Raw genomic sequence first — 17037 nt, forward strand, 5'->3', positions numbered from 1 at the left:
GATTGCAGGAGATAAGCTCTAAATATCTCTGAAGAAAAGCACTTTGTAAATGAAAATCAATTTAGGCTTTGAATTCTATTCCCTGAAGAAAAGCTCAGCTATTTTACTTGCTACTTATTCATTCGTTCATTCATTCATTCATTCAAATTTATCTGCTGCCCATCTAGTGGTTCAGGCAACTTTGAGCAGCTTTTAGCAATAGCAATGGCACTTAGACTTATATATCGCTTCACGGTGCTTTACAGTCCTCTATAAATGGTTTATAGAGTCAGCATATTGCCCCCAACAATCTGGGCCCTCATTTTACCGATCTCAGAAGGATAGAAGGCTGAGTCAACCTTCAGCTGCTCAGGATCGAACTGCCAAACTGCTGGCAGTCGACAGACAGCAGAATTAGCCTGCAATACTGCATTCTAACCACTGCGCCACCATGGCTCTTTAACCACTAGAAGCCTAATTAAATACCTCTATGTCCTCTAAGAGGATTTAGAGATTACACTAAATTGAAGAAAGGGGGGATGGATGAGGGAGAAGATATAGAAGGATTCTATAGTAACCCTATTCTTGCCCATATGAGTAATTACTAAAAATAGCATTTCTATTGTTCATTCACAGATAGAATGTGGATTGGCATGAGTTGATGCAATTTAATTGCTCAATGAGAAACAAAAATTAATAGAAGAAAATAGGATAAAACATCTGATTGCATCAATACTGCAAATATTCCCACCTAGTGATTTTCTAGACTTTTGCATGTAAACTCTGTTTTTCATCTATAAGTATTTTAGTTGCCATAACAACTGGATCCATTCCTCAGTTAGGTCATTTTTGTCTAAGCCTTCTGGAATTTAAAATAGTTAAGAACTGCAGTTGCTTTATGAGTGCACTGAAGCATTTTGTTAAAAAGTTGATGAATAATACTGTATGATAATAAGAAACAGGTCTTTGAAGCTGTATGAAGCATGCATTTAGAAAACCTAGGTACTAATGTCTGCTTAAGTAGCTTTGTAGTGTGTCACGTTTGTATCAATTATTCTATTATTTCATACTTTTAATCTACTGTTATCAATATTTAGAATTAGTTGCTGTTATCGTTACTTCATATTTGTTTAATACCTCTATTGTATATATTATCCAAGGCTCCTCGATTGGAGTTTCATAAATCCAAACAATTTCTGAGGGCAACAAAGACATTTTCTGTATTTCTTTTGGGCCCTTCATTGTTATTAGGATTTTGCATCTGAAATCGGATAACCTTATATTATTTGCTTTTTTGTTTGTCTGTGTGTGTGTGTGTGTGTGTGTGTGTGTGTGTGTGTGTGTTTGAGTCAGTGGATACTTGTCAATTGCCTGGACAAGTCCCTGTAGTTAAGATTTTTTTTCAGAAGTGGTTTGCTATTGCCTGCTTCTTAGTAGTGAGTAATATTGACTGGCCAAAGATTACATAATTGGCTTCATGCCCAAGCTGGAACTAGAACTCACAGTTCTAACCACTACACCAAACTGGCATTATTATTATGGCTGGTCACTCAGTGAGCCAAATGTTTAGATTGGATTTAGCATTTGTATTCATCTCTCAAATTGTTCCCAAGGATCTGAGATAGCAGATGTTGTTATTTGATGGTGTTAAAGGTATCCTTGAAAAGATGTGAGCTGTTTCAAGTAAAGCTGCACTTTGCAATTGATCGACGGGGATTTTGTTAGTACCCCTGGTCTTTTAGTGGTGCTCTAGTTGTTTTGGGATTGGACCCAAAGTGCCTAATACTATTGGCATTTTGCTTTCTTTTGCCACAGTCATTCTACTTCTCTTTGCAGGTTTTCATATTTTGTGATTTTCTCCTGTTTTTTCTCTTCTACTCTGTTGTCTCCAGGAACTGCAATATCAATCCAGTCTTTTTAATCTTATAAACAATTGCTAAGCCTGGAGTGTTATGTGGCAAGTGCTTGTCTGTTTGAATTCTTAAATCCCAGAGCACTTTATTTTCTTCATTTTCTGTTACTTTATTATTATCTGCTGCTATTACTGTTAATTGAGAGAGCAACAACAGAGTATTAAATGTGCTACAGTACTACAGTTAGATACCAATCATTTCTGGAGTTGCATAGATGAAGGAGTGCAAAAGTATTTATTTATTATTAGATTATCCCTTAAAACTAAAATGTAAATTTAATGTTTAAAACTTGGGAAGTTCTCAAAATTCAGCATGATATCCAGTGTCAATGTCAATACATACCATGCCCATCATCCAGAAATTCTGTTATCGTTACTGAAGTACATTTGGACCATGGTTTGGAAGCATCAATGCTTGTTAAGATGGAAGACATAAGTCTCTTATCTTCCATGGAACCAAAGTTCTCTTCACAGAATTTGGAGTCATCATGGGAAAGTCCAAGAAGGTGCCCTTTGGGAACAAAAAACAACAACTATAATGTTTTATTGCTGAAATATAAATTCAAAGAAAGTATTTTTTTTCTTCTGAAATTGCCAAATGAAAATATTTAGCCATTTACTTAAAGATTCTTATATTGTAGGTTTGTACTTTAGGGGAAAAAAAATGGGGATCGCTTTGTGACCCTGTATACATTTATTGGAAACTACATTTTATAGCTTTCCAAATGGGATTGTATCCTATTATTTTAAAGAAGGCACATATTTGTATTATGAAAGTATATGAAGGAGCTCCAAATCACGATCAGTAGAAACTAACCCACAATGAGGAATAACTTTGAAGTTCATGGGAAATGATCAGATCAACTATAATTAAATTGATCAAATTTATAATTTTTTCCTGGCTCTACCCAACTCATCTTAGGTAGAACTCTGAAAAGAAATACAGTATGGCTCTTAGCCTAAAAATACTAATTAGGCACTGCTGCTTTAGAAAGTTATAGAAGCATAACTTGAATAATGGATTCTTAGTTTTTCTACCACAATTCATTCTAAGAAATTATATTGTCCCCCAAAAGTTTATTATTGAATTTTCAAACCTTTGGCCTACAAACAGTACGTCACATAAGTTTCAAAAGCAACTGTGTCAGATTTATGAACCGCTGGGAGAAAAGCAAGGTAAGGATAAATTAGTAAATTCCCAAATATGTGTCATCATTACTCTGCTATTTTATTCCCAGTTCCTAATCCCACTGCCTTTTATATTTTACCCCATTTTCAAGGAAGCATTGAAGTTTTGAACCACACTTCGACAAAAAAGCTTCCCTGTCAAATCACTCCATTTCATCTTCATTCCTGAAATTTACCTAAAATGTATGTATTTGTGGGCTGGATTGCAGCTTTCCCTACTATGTCACTGAATTATAGGCTCTGATGATTACAGATTATTCTCTGAATGAGTTTGACAAAACTGTGATGATGCCTTACCGAAATGATTTCAGCATAGGAACTCTACATACAAATATCTTTTTTCTCTTGATTTAATACTATAATGCAGACAAAAATGTGGGTATTATTTCTTAAAAGAATATATGGTTACATGAAAAAGAACAAGTTACAGTAGCTGTAGCTACTGGATAGGCTGTTCTTTTAATGATAATTGTCAGGCTAGGTAATAGCATAGAGAAGCATCTGAAATGCATACCGAGCAGGTAAAAAAAAATAGTATAAAAATGTACCGATCTCTTAGATAAAAACTGAAGAAATACACCCATGGTTTGGAAGCTGGGTAATTGGCATTTTATGTTCTGCAATCCCATCACTTTTCACTGTCCTGAGAACTGTTTTTCTCCAGTAAAATGCAACCTTGAGAGACTCCAGTGCCATAAGGATGTGGTCACTATAGCTGACCACACCATAATTAACCATTAGTTCTTGAGCCACTTGGAACTAAACAACCTAGAAAAGCAGAACGATATAACCATAGAAATATGCTCAGATGATGGATTGGATCTTTGTCATCACTTCTACAGAGTGAGTCACAATGATACACTGGCACAACAAATTTGAACACCAAATAATTACATGGATGGAATTATATTTTTTTTTGCCAGGAAAGGGAGCAGAAGAGTGTGAATAGCAGAATAACAGGTTTTAACTTTCTGTTCATGGTGTTGTCACTCTCCCTATCAAAATAGTGACAATTCAACAAAATAAATACAGTAAAAGTAGTCCTGGCATATTAGTCCTGGAGTAGGAATGAATTTAAACTGATTGGTCATTGATAGAATAGAATAGAATAGAATAGAATAGAATAGAATAGAATAGAATAGAATAGAATAGAATAGAATAGAATAGAATAGAATAGAATAGAATAGAATAGAATAGAATAGAATAGAATAGAACAGAAGTTGGAAGGGACCTTGGAGGTCTTCTAGTCCAGTGTCCTGCTCAAGCAGGAGAACCTATACCATCTCAGACAAGTGACTGTCCAGTCTCTTCTTAAAAACCTCCAGTGATGGAGTGCCTACTATTTCTGAGGGCAAACTGTTCCACTAATTAATTATCTTCACTCTTAGGAATTTTCTCCTTAATTCCAGGTTGCTTCTCTCTTTGATCAGTTTCCAACCATTGTTTCTTGTCCTGCCCTCTGGTCCTTTGGAGAATAATTTGACCTCCTCTTCTTTGTGGCAGCCTCTCAAATACTGGAATACTGCTATTATGTCATCCCTATTTCTTCTTTTCCTTAGACTAGCCAAACCCTAGTCCTGCAGCCATTCTTCATATATTTTAGTCTTCAGGCTTCGATCATCTTAGTTGCTCTTGTCTGAACTTTTTCCAAGGTCTCAACATCTTTTTTGTAGTATGGTGACCAAAATTGGGTGCATTATTCCAGGTGTGGTCTCACTAGGGTTTTATAAAATGGTATTAATACTTTGCGTAATCTTGATTCTATGCTTCTGTTTATACAACCCAGGATTGTATTAGCTTTTTTGGCGGCTCATAGTCAAGTGATCGTCCACTAGGACTCCAAAGTCCCTCTACTGTTACTGTTTTTGAGCCAGGTCTCACCTAATCTGTACTTATATCTTTGATTTTTCCTGCCTAAATGTAAAAAATTCATTTTCTCCACATTAAAACTTATTTTGTTGGATAGGGCCCATTGTTCAAGTTTGTTGAGATCTTTTTGAATCCTGAGCTTGTCTTCTGGGGTGTTGGCTATTCCTGCCAGTTTAGTGTCATCTGCAAATTTGATGAGTTCCCCTTCTATTCCGTCATCTAAGTCATTGATGAAAATATTAAAGAGTACTGGGCCTAAGACGGAGCCTTGTGGTACCCAGCTGCTTACTTGTCTCCATGTGGATGTTGTACCATTGAGGACTACTCGTTGAGTACGGTTTGTCAGCCAGCTACAAATCCATTTGGTGGTCTTGTCTATTCCATCTTTTTCTAGCTTACCAAGCAGTAGACTGTAGTCCACTTTGTTCATGTCTTACTGAAATCTAAGTATACTATGTCTACATCATTTCACTTTATGTGCCATCAAGCTGCTAAACCCATGCAACATTACTGAGTTTTGACACCAAAGGTAGTTGATGCTGCTGTTGGGAGCACTTATTTTCCAGTGAATATGGAAATTGCTAAGCACATTGATTTGTGCTTTAGATTGTAAGCCGCCCTGAGTCTTCGGAGAAGGGCGGGATATAAATGGGATTAAAAAAAATGTGGATTTGTTTCCCATTTGCAACATTGGTCTCTGTAACAAAGACATGACATACACCCTTTCATAAATTCTTTTTAGCCAGATGAGGGAGGTTGTGTATATTCTGTCTGAAACAGTTCAGGCTACCCATAGTATGCATATATTGAACTTCCAATCAATGTAGCTTTTAATAAGCACATCCCTGATCATTTTAAAATACATTATGAGTAAAATCATGGTGTACTCCATAAAAAAAAAGGATGGATCTCATTCCTCCAGGGCTAGAAAACATTTTAAAAGTTTATTGTTCTCTTCCCCCATAATCAGTTCTTTTTAGTCTGGTGGTCCATTGATTTTTCTTTTTAGAAAAGAAAGCAACCCAAACATTTTAGTTCATCATAAATTAAAATGTGGAAATGAATGTGACCATACTGCATATTAAACAAAATACAACTTTGCATTGAGAAATGAAATGCAGATTCCCATGAGGGGTGTAATGAGTTGTCAGAATAACCAGAATAACCAGGAAGAACTCCAGCCAGGTCAATGGTTGGACAAGAGGTATCTCAATGACCACAAGGAATGGGACTGGAGAAAGCGTCTCAGAAGGCATCCACCCTAATTTTCTGGAAAATAGTCAAGGTAGGGGACAAGTGTTTTCAGACCTGCAACATTCTATTACTAACCTTCCAATAAAGATGATGTTAGTACTCATGGTTTTGGGTTTCTATTTGGATTACCTCGAAGGGCTAACATCAGCTCTCGAAGGAAATGCAATATATAAATCTGAGAAATAAATTATAATAAAATAAACTTTTGCTTGCTAAGTGAGCCCCCACATGCAAAGAATGCTGCATGTCAAGTAGTATCTTTACCCAGAAATTCACATCTTTCATAAAGCATTTGTTTTGTTTATTATTTTTGTTTAGTGCAGGCAGGGGTTTTTTTGCATAATTTTCCAGTAAGTATCATATAAGCTGTAAGAAGAGTCACCAATTGATTCTAGATTGCTGTGTAATCTTTTTAATGCTGCAGTCTGTGCAGTAACTGCACAATAAATACATGAATAAGTAAATGCAATCACTTTGAATGCAGCTATCAATAAAATAAAAATAAAAACTTTTTGGAACGGTCCTTACAATTGGCATGCCAAAAAATAAATAAATCATCTTTACAAAATATTTCATGGGATCATCCATTTTCCAGATGTCCCGGGGCCATAATTTTTAGAATTTCAACCAGTATGTTGGGTGGGAATTCTGGAAGTTGTGCTTTCAGCACATCTGGCAATGCCCAGCTGAGTAATTACCACCCCAAACACACATCATCCCAGTAATATAATATTCTTGAGGATAATCAGAACTGATATTGGTATCTTGATTTTAGGGATAACTTTCAGGTTTCCAGGAGTCTGGCAAGATTTGTCACTGCTATTATTGGATCCCCTCTTTGGTTACTTGTTTTAATTGTCTGGGACTCAAGGAGCACTTCCAGTTGGATCTAACTGCTGTTGTACTTTATCCAACACTTCCTCTTTCTTGGAGTGGATGGGAAATGAGAACAGTCTATTCAGCCCCATTTGTGTTTGGGGCACTGCTACTTCTAGCCACCAGTCACAGGGAGCTTTCTGGGATCTACTGAATAAGAATTGTGGCTCAAAGAGGCCACTTTTCTGTGAAGCCTTCAGATTTATCAACTGGAAATCTTAGCAAGGTATGTCTTTGTGTAAAGCCTCAGCACACAAAAAGTCATAGCTGAATCATAAATAGCGCTTTTTCCAAGTTATTTATAATACTGCCTTTCAAATTAGGATGCTCTTTTCCCACAGATGATATATTTTGCCACAAGGGAGCATGCCATATTACAGAAACAAATGTAAAATGTGAACGCTGGTATTTCACTACCTAGAATTACCCTGCTTTGTTCCTACTTGTTATTGGCATAAAAGACTATCTAGAAAAGCCCTGGGAAAATGTTTAAGTTTCCCATATTCCTATGGCACTGGCTGATGGAACTGATGCTAAACTCGTGGAAAACACTTCAGAGAGATTTATTCACTGTGTGATTTGATTTTTAAAACAATGTTGCCCAAAGTGAAGTCAATAGCACTGTTGTGATTCAGGGTCAGCCTGTGGGTTCGGCAATTGGGTCGGACGATTCAGAGGAGAAGGAGGGGGGTGTTGGAGAGGTTGCTGAGGGTGTTGGAGAGCTTGCTGATGAGAGCCCTCAGCCAGGCCCCTCCCACCTGGTTACGACGCAGACCCAGCTGTGTGAGCCTGACAGCGTGGATGAAGATGACCCACAGCTGGCCCTGTTCTCTGGAGGGCTCGGGACAGGGGACATTCCTCTGTTCTAGTCCTATTAGACCTCTCAGCGGCTTTCGATACCATCGACCATGGTATCTTGCTGCGGCGTCTCAGGGGACTGGGACTGGGAGGCACGGTTTTACAGTGGTTCTCCTCCTATCTCCAGGGACGTTCGCAGTCGGTGTTGACAGGAGGGCAGAGGTCGACCGCGAGGTCTCTCGTTTGTGGAGTTCCTCAGGGGTCAGTCCTCTCGCCTCTCCTGTTCAACATCTATATGAAACCGCTGGGTGAGATCATTCGTGGCTTTGGAGTTGGGTATCATCAGTACGCTGATGATACCCAGCTTTTCCTTTCGACCCCAAACCACCCCAGTGATGCCCTCAACGTGATGTCCTGTTGCCTGGAGGCGGTTCGGGTCTGGATGGGGAGGAACAGACTTCAACTCAACCCCGACAAGACTGAGTGGCTTTGCATACCTTCATCCCGGGCCAATTTGGATATTCCATCTCTCTCCATGGGGGGTGAACTATTACCCCCCGTAGATAGGGCTCGCAACTTGGGAGTCCTCCTAGATTCACGGCTTACCTTGGAAGATCACATAGTGGCTGTGACTAGGGGGGCTTTCGCCCAGGTTCGCCTGGTGCGCCAGTTGCGGCCCTATCTAGGCCAGGATGATTTATGCACGGTCACTCACGCGCTCGTGACCTCTCGTCTGGACTACTGCAACGCTCTCTACATGGGGCTGCCCTTGAGGACCACCCGGAGGCTCCAACTGGTACAGAATGCAGCCGCGAGAGTTGTGTTGGGAGTCTCCCGATACTCCCATGTTACACCTCTGCTCCGTGAGCTGCATTGGTTACCAGTTGTCTTCCGGGTGAGATTCAAGGTACTAGTAATGGTGTTTAAAGCCCTACATGGCAGGGGTCCGGAGTACCTCAGGGAACACCTGCTGCCGGCATCAACCTCCCTGCGCCCTGTGCGTTCCCACAGAGAGGGACTCCTCAGGGTGCCACCGATCAGAGAATGTCGATTGGTGGCCCCCAGGGGGAGATCCTTCTCTGTGGGCGCTCCGGAACTATGGAATCAGTTACCGGTAGAGCTCCGGATGGCGCCCGATCTTCGCTCCTTTCGCCGCGATCTAAAAACATTTTTATTCGAACAAGCCGGCCTGGCCTGATGGGGGATTGGTGGGGTTTTTATTGCTGTACTTTTGGGGTTTTTATAAATGCATTGTATTAATTGTTTTTAATGGGCAACTATTTAATCTTCTTTTAATATTTGTAACTTCGCATTTTATTCTTGCCCTGTTCACCGCCCTGAGTCCTTCAGGAGAAGGGCGGTATAGAAATATTAATAAACTAAACTAAACTAAACTGTTCAAGGACGCCCGACACAGGAGGCAGTCAATCAGGAGTAAACAGAGGAAGGCAATGGGGCACCTCGGAAGGAGGCAGAGAGAAGCCACGCCCTGAACTGTTTAAAAGGGGAATGCGTGGGAGGGCTGGTTTGCTGAAGGCAACCGTTTGAATAGCTCCTGTTTCATGGTTCGTGTCTTGTTTTTGCTCTGTTTGCTTTTGTGTCCATAAATTTGGCAGGCTTAGTTCCAGCCTCTTGCCTTCTTGTAAAAGGGGTTGTCCCTGCCTTATCTGCAGGGCCGGTAGTAGGCTGGTACAGAACAAGCACTCTGCATATTAGCTCATAAACTTTCATCTTTGCTATGTAGCTCTTGAAAACATAGTCTCTCTTAATATAAATGTTCGTGAAACTACATTCACAGAGATCAGCACAATTGCATAAAACCTCTAACCACAGCCAAACCCAAGTAACTCAAGTGGAGCTCTTGTTGGATTTGAGGCATTCCTTTGGTTTTTGACAAAAAAATGTTTCCTTGATTTTCACATGGCCTATTTCACAGCCTTTGTTTAAGATTCTGCTTTTCAAGAGCACTTAAAGTCCCCAACAGCTGAACAGCATGGAAGAGAAACTTCAAGTTGAAAAGTGGCTATTTAAGAGTAGCCTTACCCAATGTAATACTTCCTTGTTGCTTGGGATTACAGTTTCTAGAATTCCCAGGAGTCATAGCACCAGCATAGGCCTATGAAAACTTACCGACAAAGACAATTTTAAACTATCAAAAATTTAGCATGTGGGACAACAATTGATCTTGAAAGCCAAAGGATTCGTGGTTCAGAATGTGAACTGGCATTACCTACCAGTTTTTTTTAACATATGTGCCCATAGTTTAAATCCAAGGTTGAAGTCCTTGTCCTGTTTTTCACCTCTCGCTCAAGCTAAATGCTGAGCTTTCATCTTTTTTTTTCTTCCAGAGCATGCATGTTTATGAGGGCTTAGTAACAAATGCCTTACTCACATCAGAGGTTAAGTTAGGGACTTCACGAAGAAGTAACAATGCAAATGCATTAAATATTTTCTTCCCACAAATGTCAGCAGAACAGCTGTGGTTTAATTATAGTCTCCAAGTTTTGTGTGCTTACTGTATATATGTGTATGGTTTTTTTAAAAAGCCACAGAGCCCCATTCAGACACCTGGATATTTGCCCAAACTTCATCTCTCCCAGAGAAAGCTAAGATTAAAGCTAGACATCCTTCACCATAGTTTCTTCTTCCCATAAGACTTCAAAAGATTTGCTCCTGTCTAGCCTAGGTCTTGTTCTTATCTATGATAGCTTGACAAGCTTTCAACTCACGAGACACCCTATTCAGCCACAACTGTGGGTTTTAGAAGAAGCAAAAAGAAAAAGAAAATCAGATACACAATGCTGATCTCTTTGTCTCAAATATCAAGTTGCGTTTAGAAAGTTGGGTAGACGTAATGTAGTGTACGCTGGTATTAAGCTTATTATTGTATTTATATAAAATTGAATCATGACACATCCAGGGCAAGTTTAAATCATCCTGTTACAAAGAAGTCTATTTTCTATGAGTGAAAATAATAATCTGTAGCAATGGAATAATAAGGAAGTAGCACCTCAATAAATTGTTCTAATAGTGTAAAACTCTTCTGTTTGGGACAGTTCTCTGTTGCCTTTACTGCTTCATTTTCTCTTTTCTGCCTAGCCACCAGTTTGTAGTTTATACCCCTTAATCATGTTTAATATCCAATGAGTCCCTCCCTCTTTTTTCCCCCTAATCTTTTAAACTTTTGGATTCCCTAAGTCCAGTATCATAGGGATGCGGTGGCTCAGTGGGTTAGGACGCTGAGCTTGTCGATCAGAAGGTCGGCAGTTTGGTGGGTCGAATCCCGAGTGCTGTGTAACAGAGTGAGCGCCTGTTACTCGTCCCAGCTTCTGCCAACCTAGCAGTTCGAAAGCACATAAAAATGCAAGTAGAAAAATAGGGACCACTACGGTGGGAAGGTAACAGCGTTCCGTGCGCCTTTGGCGTCTAGTCATGCCGGCCACATGACCACGGAGACGTCCTCGGACAAGCGCTGGCTCTTCGGCTTTGAAACGGAGATGAGCACCGGCCCCTAGAGTCGGAAACGACTAGCACGCATGTGCGGGGGAACCTTTACCTTTACCTTTAAGTCCAGTATCACCCTTTAGGAGTGGGCATTTTTCCCTTTAAAAAAAAGCAAACCCATAAAGAATTGAGATTCTTATTTGATACACTATATTTTACATTTTTATTCATACATAACACATTTTTAAATTACAGTTTAAATTCTTTCTACTTTTAATCTTTATAATCTGAGATGCTTCTTTGATATATTTTACATTTGTATTTGCCTCATCCTCCATCATCCACGCTGTGTTATCTGCCCTAAACTTCTTATGCAGTACATTAAAACTTAGTTAAGTGAATTTATCTGCCCATGGACTAGTATTCACAATCAGTAATTATATAAAGCAGCAATTTCCAACCTTTGGGGCATCACCTGCTGCCAGCATCAACTTCCCTCCGCCCTGTGCGCTCACACAGAGAGGGTCTCCTCAGGGTGCCACCGGTCAGAGAATGTCATCTGGTGGCCCCCAGGGGGAGGTCCTTCTCTGTGGGTGCGCCGGATTTGTGGAACCATTTGCCGGTTGAGCTCCGGATGGCGCCCGACCTTCGCTCCTTCCGACGTGATCTAAAGACCTACTTGTTCGAACAAGCCGGCCTGGCCTGATGGGTGATGGGTTTGGATTTTAATATTGTTTTAATGTATTTTAACCTATTGTTGTTAGTTTCTGGGCACCTTGTTTAATCTCTTTTAATATTTGTATTCTTGTATTTTTATATGTTTGCCCTGTTCACTGCCCTGAGTCCTTCGGGAGAAGGGCAGTATACAAATAAAATAATAATAATAATAATAATAATAATAATAATAATAATAATAATAATAATAATAATAATAATAATAATAATAATTATTATTATTATTATTATTATTATTATTATTATTATTATTATTATTATTATTATTATTATTATTATTATTATCAGGGACCGGTTTCATGGAAGACACTTTTTCCACAGACCAGGGAGAGGGGGATAGTTTTGGTTTTACTCACTCGCCTGCCGCTCAACTCCAGCTGTGCGGCCCAGTTCCTAAAGGGCACAGAATGGTACCAGTCTGTGGTTTAGGGGTTGTGGACCCCTGATATAAAGCATTCTGTTCTACTGTTCCTTACTTTCTACTCTGAATACACAATGACACTGGATGTTGTATTTATACTTCCCTCTTCCCATCTTCTTTCTCCACAAGGGCAATGGATAGGAGGATTTTTAGAAATTGCCTAGATGTTACTACCTAACAAATTTGCAGACTGTGAGAATTTACAGTTAAAGCTTATATTCTAGGACACTATATTCTTGGACAGCTAAAGAAATGAAGAGCCTGAATGGCAACGGCTCCCAACCTTTTCTATACCCCGCACCCCTAGGACGTTTCTGATATATTCTCGCACCCCTTACAAAAGTTAAATAATGGCAACGGATTATGCATATACACTATAATTTTGAAAACCCAAGTTTTCGCACCCCCTGGAATATCATCTCGCATCCCCAGAGGGTACGAGCACTGCCAGTTGGGAACCCCTGCTATATGGTTTGATGAGATTTAAATAGGTTTTTCCTTGAATCAGAATCGCTATATTAATAATTTGGTATTTGGTGTATACAGTATTTCAGCAAAGCTCTTCCATTATGTCATTCCCATACATGGGAGCTGGTAATGCAGAGGACAGAAAGAAGAGAGCCATTTTATGCACTAAACGACATACTAGCTAATGTAAATTATATATTTGTCTTAAGTGTGGAAACTGCCCTGAGCGTATCTGCTGCTTCTGTTGTACAGTAACTTCCATTGTCATTCACTTTCCTGGGTCAAGTAAAAGTTCAATATCCTAACAACATACACATGAAAGAATATTCTTTTATTTTTATTCTATTTCACTCAAGAACCATAATTCCTAATATTCAGCAGCCATGAGAGAGTGTCAAACTGGCAACTCATGGGCCGGATGTGTCACATGCAGGCCACGCCCACCACAGCTCCGCAAAGGCAAAAAACATCGTGATATGTCACGATGCATTAATAGAGGGTAATAATCAAAATCACATGAGTTTCTAGTTCCGCTTTACAAAGCTTAGTAAATCACACTGCATCCAGTTCTGATCACTACAATATAAAAAAAGATGTTGAAACTCTGGAAGAGTGCAGAGAATGGCAACAAAAATGATTAGGGGCTAGAGGCTAAAACATACAAAGAATGATTACAGGAATTGGGTATAATTAATCTAATGAAAAGAAGGATTGGGGGCAACATAATAGCAGTGTTCCAATATTTGAGGGGCTCCTACAAAGACGAGGGGGTCAAACTATTTTCCAAAGCACCAAAAGGCAAGATGAGAAACAATGGATGTAAATTAACCAAGGAGAGAAGCAATGTATAACTAAGAAGAAATTTTCCAACAGTGAATGAAATCAACTAATGTAGGGGTGTCAAACTGCTGGCCCCTGGGCGGATTGCATCAGGCAGAGGCCGTGCTCCAGCAATACGAAAAAAGTCATGATATGTCGTGACACATCATGTGACACAGCCCAGTTTGACACCCGTGAACTAATGGAACAACTTTCCTTCAGAAGTTGTGGGTGCTCCATCACTGGAGGCTTTCAAAAAGAGACTGGACAATCATTTATCTGAAATGGTACAGTGTCTCCTGCTTGAGGAGTGGGTTGGATTAGAAGACCTTCAAAATCTATTCCAATTCTATTATTCTATGTTTTATGTTCTCCCACAGTACAGCATTACACACACACACACACACATACACACACTCTCAAACTTGATTTTTAAAAGGCAGAATTTTGACTACAATCAAGAGATGCATGGGCAATCCTTCTAATCATTTGTCAGCAATGAATTTCAAGATAAACTAATTGTTACAAGTAAACATAAAGCAGAGCATAGGTACCATTTTTATCTTATTCTGACAACATTCAAGGACAGTTTCAGGGTGTGTGCTCTTGTAAGTATGCTACTAACAATTTCTGTTTTGAAGAGATTATAGTCAGAGTCAAAACATTGCTTTGCCACAGACAGTGCCCTTTACTTTTTAGATTTGTGAACCACAACATCTATACAAAGATAAAATACATAACCTCTGCTACTGGTTTTCATGTATTTTGTTCCAGCCTTAGCATATTTCATTCATCTTTAGTCTCTGCCGATCTTACATTTTCTTCTGATGTAAGGTTTTGAAGTTATCTTTTCTGAAACTACCTATACTGCCACTCTCAAAAAGTTCAGGGATTGTGAATTTTCATTAGTAATTCCCATCTCACTAATGTTTCTCTAGCCTAAGTTGTGGTTGTACTTAAAACCTTATTGGGCTTCAAGTGTGGACTTACATTTCAAGAACATGGGCAAAGTCATTTGTTGCTATCTGGTCATATGAAAATGACCACATATTTATTTATTTACTTTGAATCCCACCTTCATTATTTAAAGCAGATGCAGAACATGCAATTACCTGCCTTGTAGGAGCTAATTTTGAAGGCAAGGTGGTCTAAAGCCCCCAACCCACATACACAATACTAGCAGTAGAACAAAAAAGAAATGAAAAGGACTACTGCATGCATTATGTAATTTTGCAATGTACAATGGATCTTCTCAACCCTTACAGACTAGGACAAAGTGAACTTATGTGTAAGATAACACTCCTCTCCCCTTCTCCCTAGGAGCAGATCATTTACAGCTCCACATAGACTTGGAGCTCCTGCTAAAGCAGTGGGTAGTAACTATGCTAGAGAGGTTACTCAGATCTGGTGCTGTATCAACTGTATGCTTGATAGGATCAAGATCACGTGAAGTATTAATACCACTTTACAATGCCTTGGTAAGGCCAAACCTGGAATACTTCATCCAGTTTTGGTCACCACGATGTAAAAAAGATGTTGAGACTTTAGAAAGAGTACAAAGAAGAGCAACAAAGATGATTAGAGGTCTGGAGGCTAAAACATATAAGGAACGGTTGCTGGAATTGGGTATGTCTAGTTTAATGAAGAGAGGGACTAGGGGTGACATGATAGCAGTGTTCTAATATCTCAGGGTCTGCCACAAAGAAGAGGGAGTCAAGCTATTCTCCAAAGTGCCCGAAGGCAGGACAAGAAGCAATGGATGGAAACTAATCAAGGAGAGAAGCAACCTAGAACTAAGGAGAAATTTCCTGACAGTTAGAACAATTAACCAGTGGAACAACCTGCCTCCAGAAGTGGTGAATGTTCCAACACTGGACGTTTTTAAGAAGAGACTGGTCAGCCATCTGTCTGAAATGGTATAGGGTTTCCTGCCTGAGCAGGGGGTTGGACTAGATGACCTCCAAGGTCCCTTCCAACTTTATTATTATTATTTGGATTGTGAAGTCCCAACTACAATGACTGACACTCTTGCCAGCTCAAAGTTATATTACTGCAACACTCTACAGGGGGCTGCCTTTGAAAAAAGAAGTCTGAAACCTCTGTTGGTCCAAATTGCAGTCAATGATGTGCTAACTAGTGGTAGTGTTATTCTACAGCTGCCAATTAACGTCCAGAACTTAACTCATTGTGCTGATTGTCACATTGAGCTTTAAGGTCCCACATGGCTTGGCTCCTGAGATGTTCACTGGTTTAACTAAAGTTGGACAGTATGTCCTCTCTGCATTTGCCCCTATGTTCTGGAATATTTGCGTACCAAAAAATTTAATTCTCTAAACTTACTCACTTTTTGCACATTGCTTGAGACCAGCCTGTTTCACTCAGGGTTTGAAACTCAATGGAATATGTTATAGATAAAGTTGTTATTTGCTCATTTTTTTGTTTGAATCTTTTTCTATTTTGTAAACTGCTTTGATTCCTATGGAAATGGGAGGTATATAAAAGAATGTAGTAAATAACTTCAACATTTGCTTTATCCAAGAAGAAAAGCTTGTGGCTGTTTGATATATATAGTAAGTTAAGTTTCCTTTACACTGAGAATGATATTCCATGTATATTTAAATATATTTTTCATTTCAAATATAATTAAAATTCTATTGTTTGATAATGAAACTACTCATCTTTCATGAGTGAAAATTGCTAAAATGATGTTTCTCACAAAATACTGTCTAAAATAGATAACTGAATTTACATGGTTTTGCATTGTGCATATCATTAATTATAATAGTTGTCTGACTGAGCAATTGACAGTACGTCAAAGAAGGCATGTATTGCTGACATCATCAAATTCTATGTCCTGTGTGAAATGACATTTTGATTTGTTTAATAGCTTCTCAAACGAAGACACACTTTCAGTTAAAAATACCAAAACAAATATCCAGCTGATCCAATATTTTAAGGGTTATGTTGCCTACTGTTAACGAGCAGTGAAGCTCACCAGATGGTTGACTAATTTACATCCCTATTTACTGTTTTCATGCCAAAGCATAATAAAAAACAACCAAAGGAAAAAAGAAAAGAAAATGCCAGGGTGTTTTTTTTTAAAAAAAATATGTGACTCAGATTATGTTTAAAAGAACTTACATGCTAATAATCCTCTGAACACTTGGTCACATGTTTTCAGGTTCATGAGACAAACTACAAATTCTATGAGCAGCATATAAAGTGGTCCTAAAAAACAACAGCATACAAAACCTGATAGAATTTTTCAAAGAGA

At 39.0% G+C, this 17037-nt stretch overlaps 1 protein-coding gene across 1 annotated transcript in view; it reads right to left on the reverse strand.

The window, feature by feature from the left end:
* The window catches only part of ADAMTS5 (ADAM metallopeptidase with thrombospondin type 1 motif 5), a gene marked incomplete at its 5' end in the record, with an annotated part of 48382 nt that overhangs the window by 12664 nt on the left and 18681 nt on the right, over window positions 1-17037 (reverse strand). The window contains one exon of the mRNA XM_081326353.1: window positions 2235-2402. Within this exon, the coding sequence (XP_081182479.1) occupies window positions 2235-2402 (168 nt within the window). The remainder of the gene's footprint in view (window positions 1-2234; window positions 2403-17037) is intronic.

This window comes from Vipera berus (genome assembly GCF_964194415.1).
Source record: "Vipera berus genome assembly, chromosome: 4".
NCBI lineage: Eukaryota > Metazoa > Chordata > Lepidosauria > Squamata > Viperidae > Vipera > Vipera berus.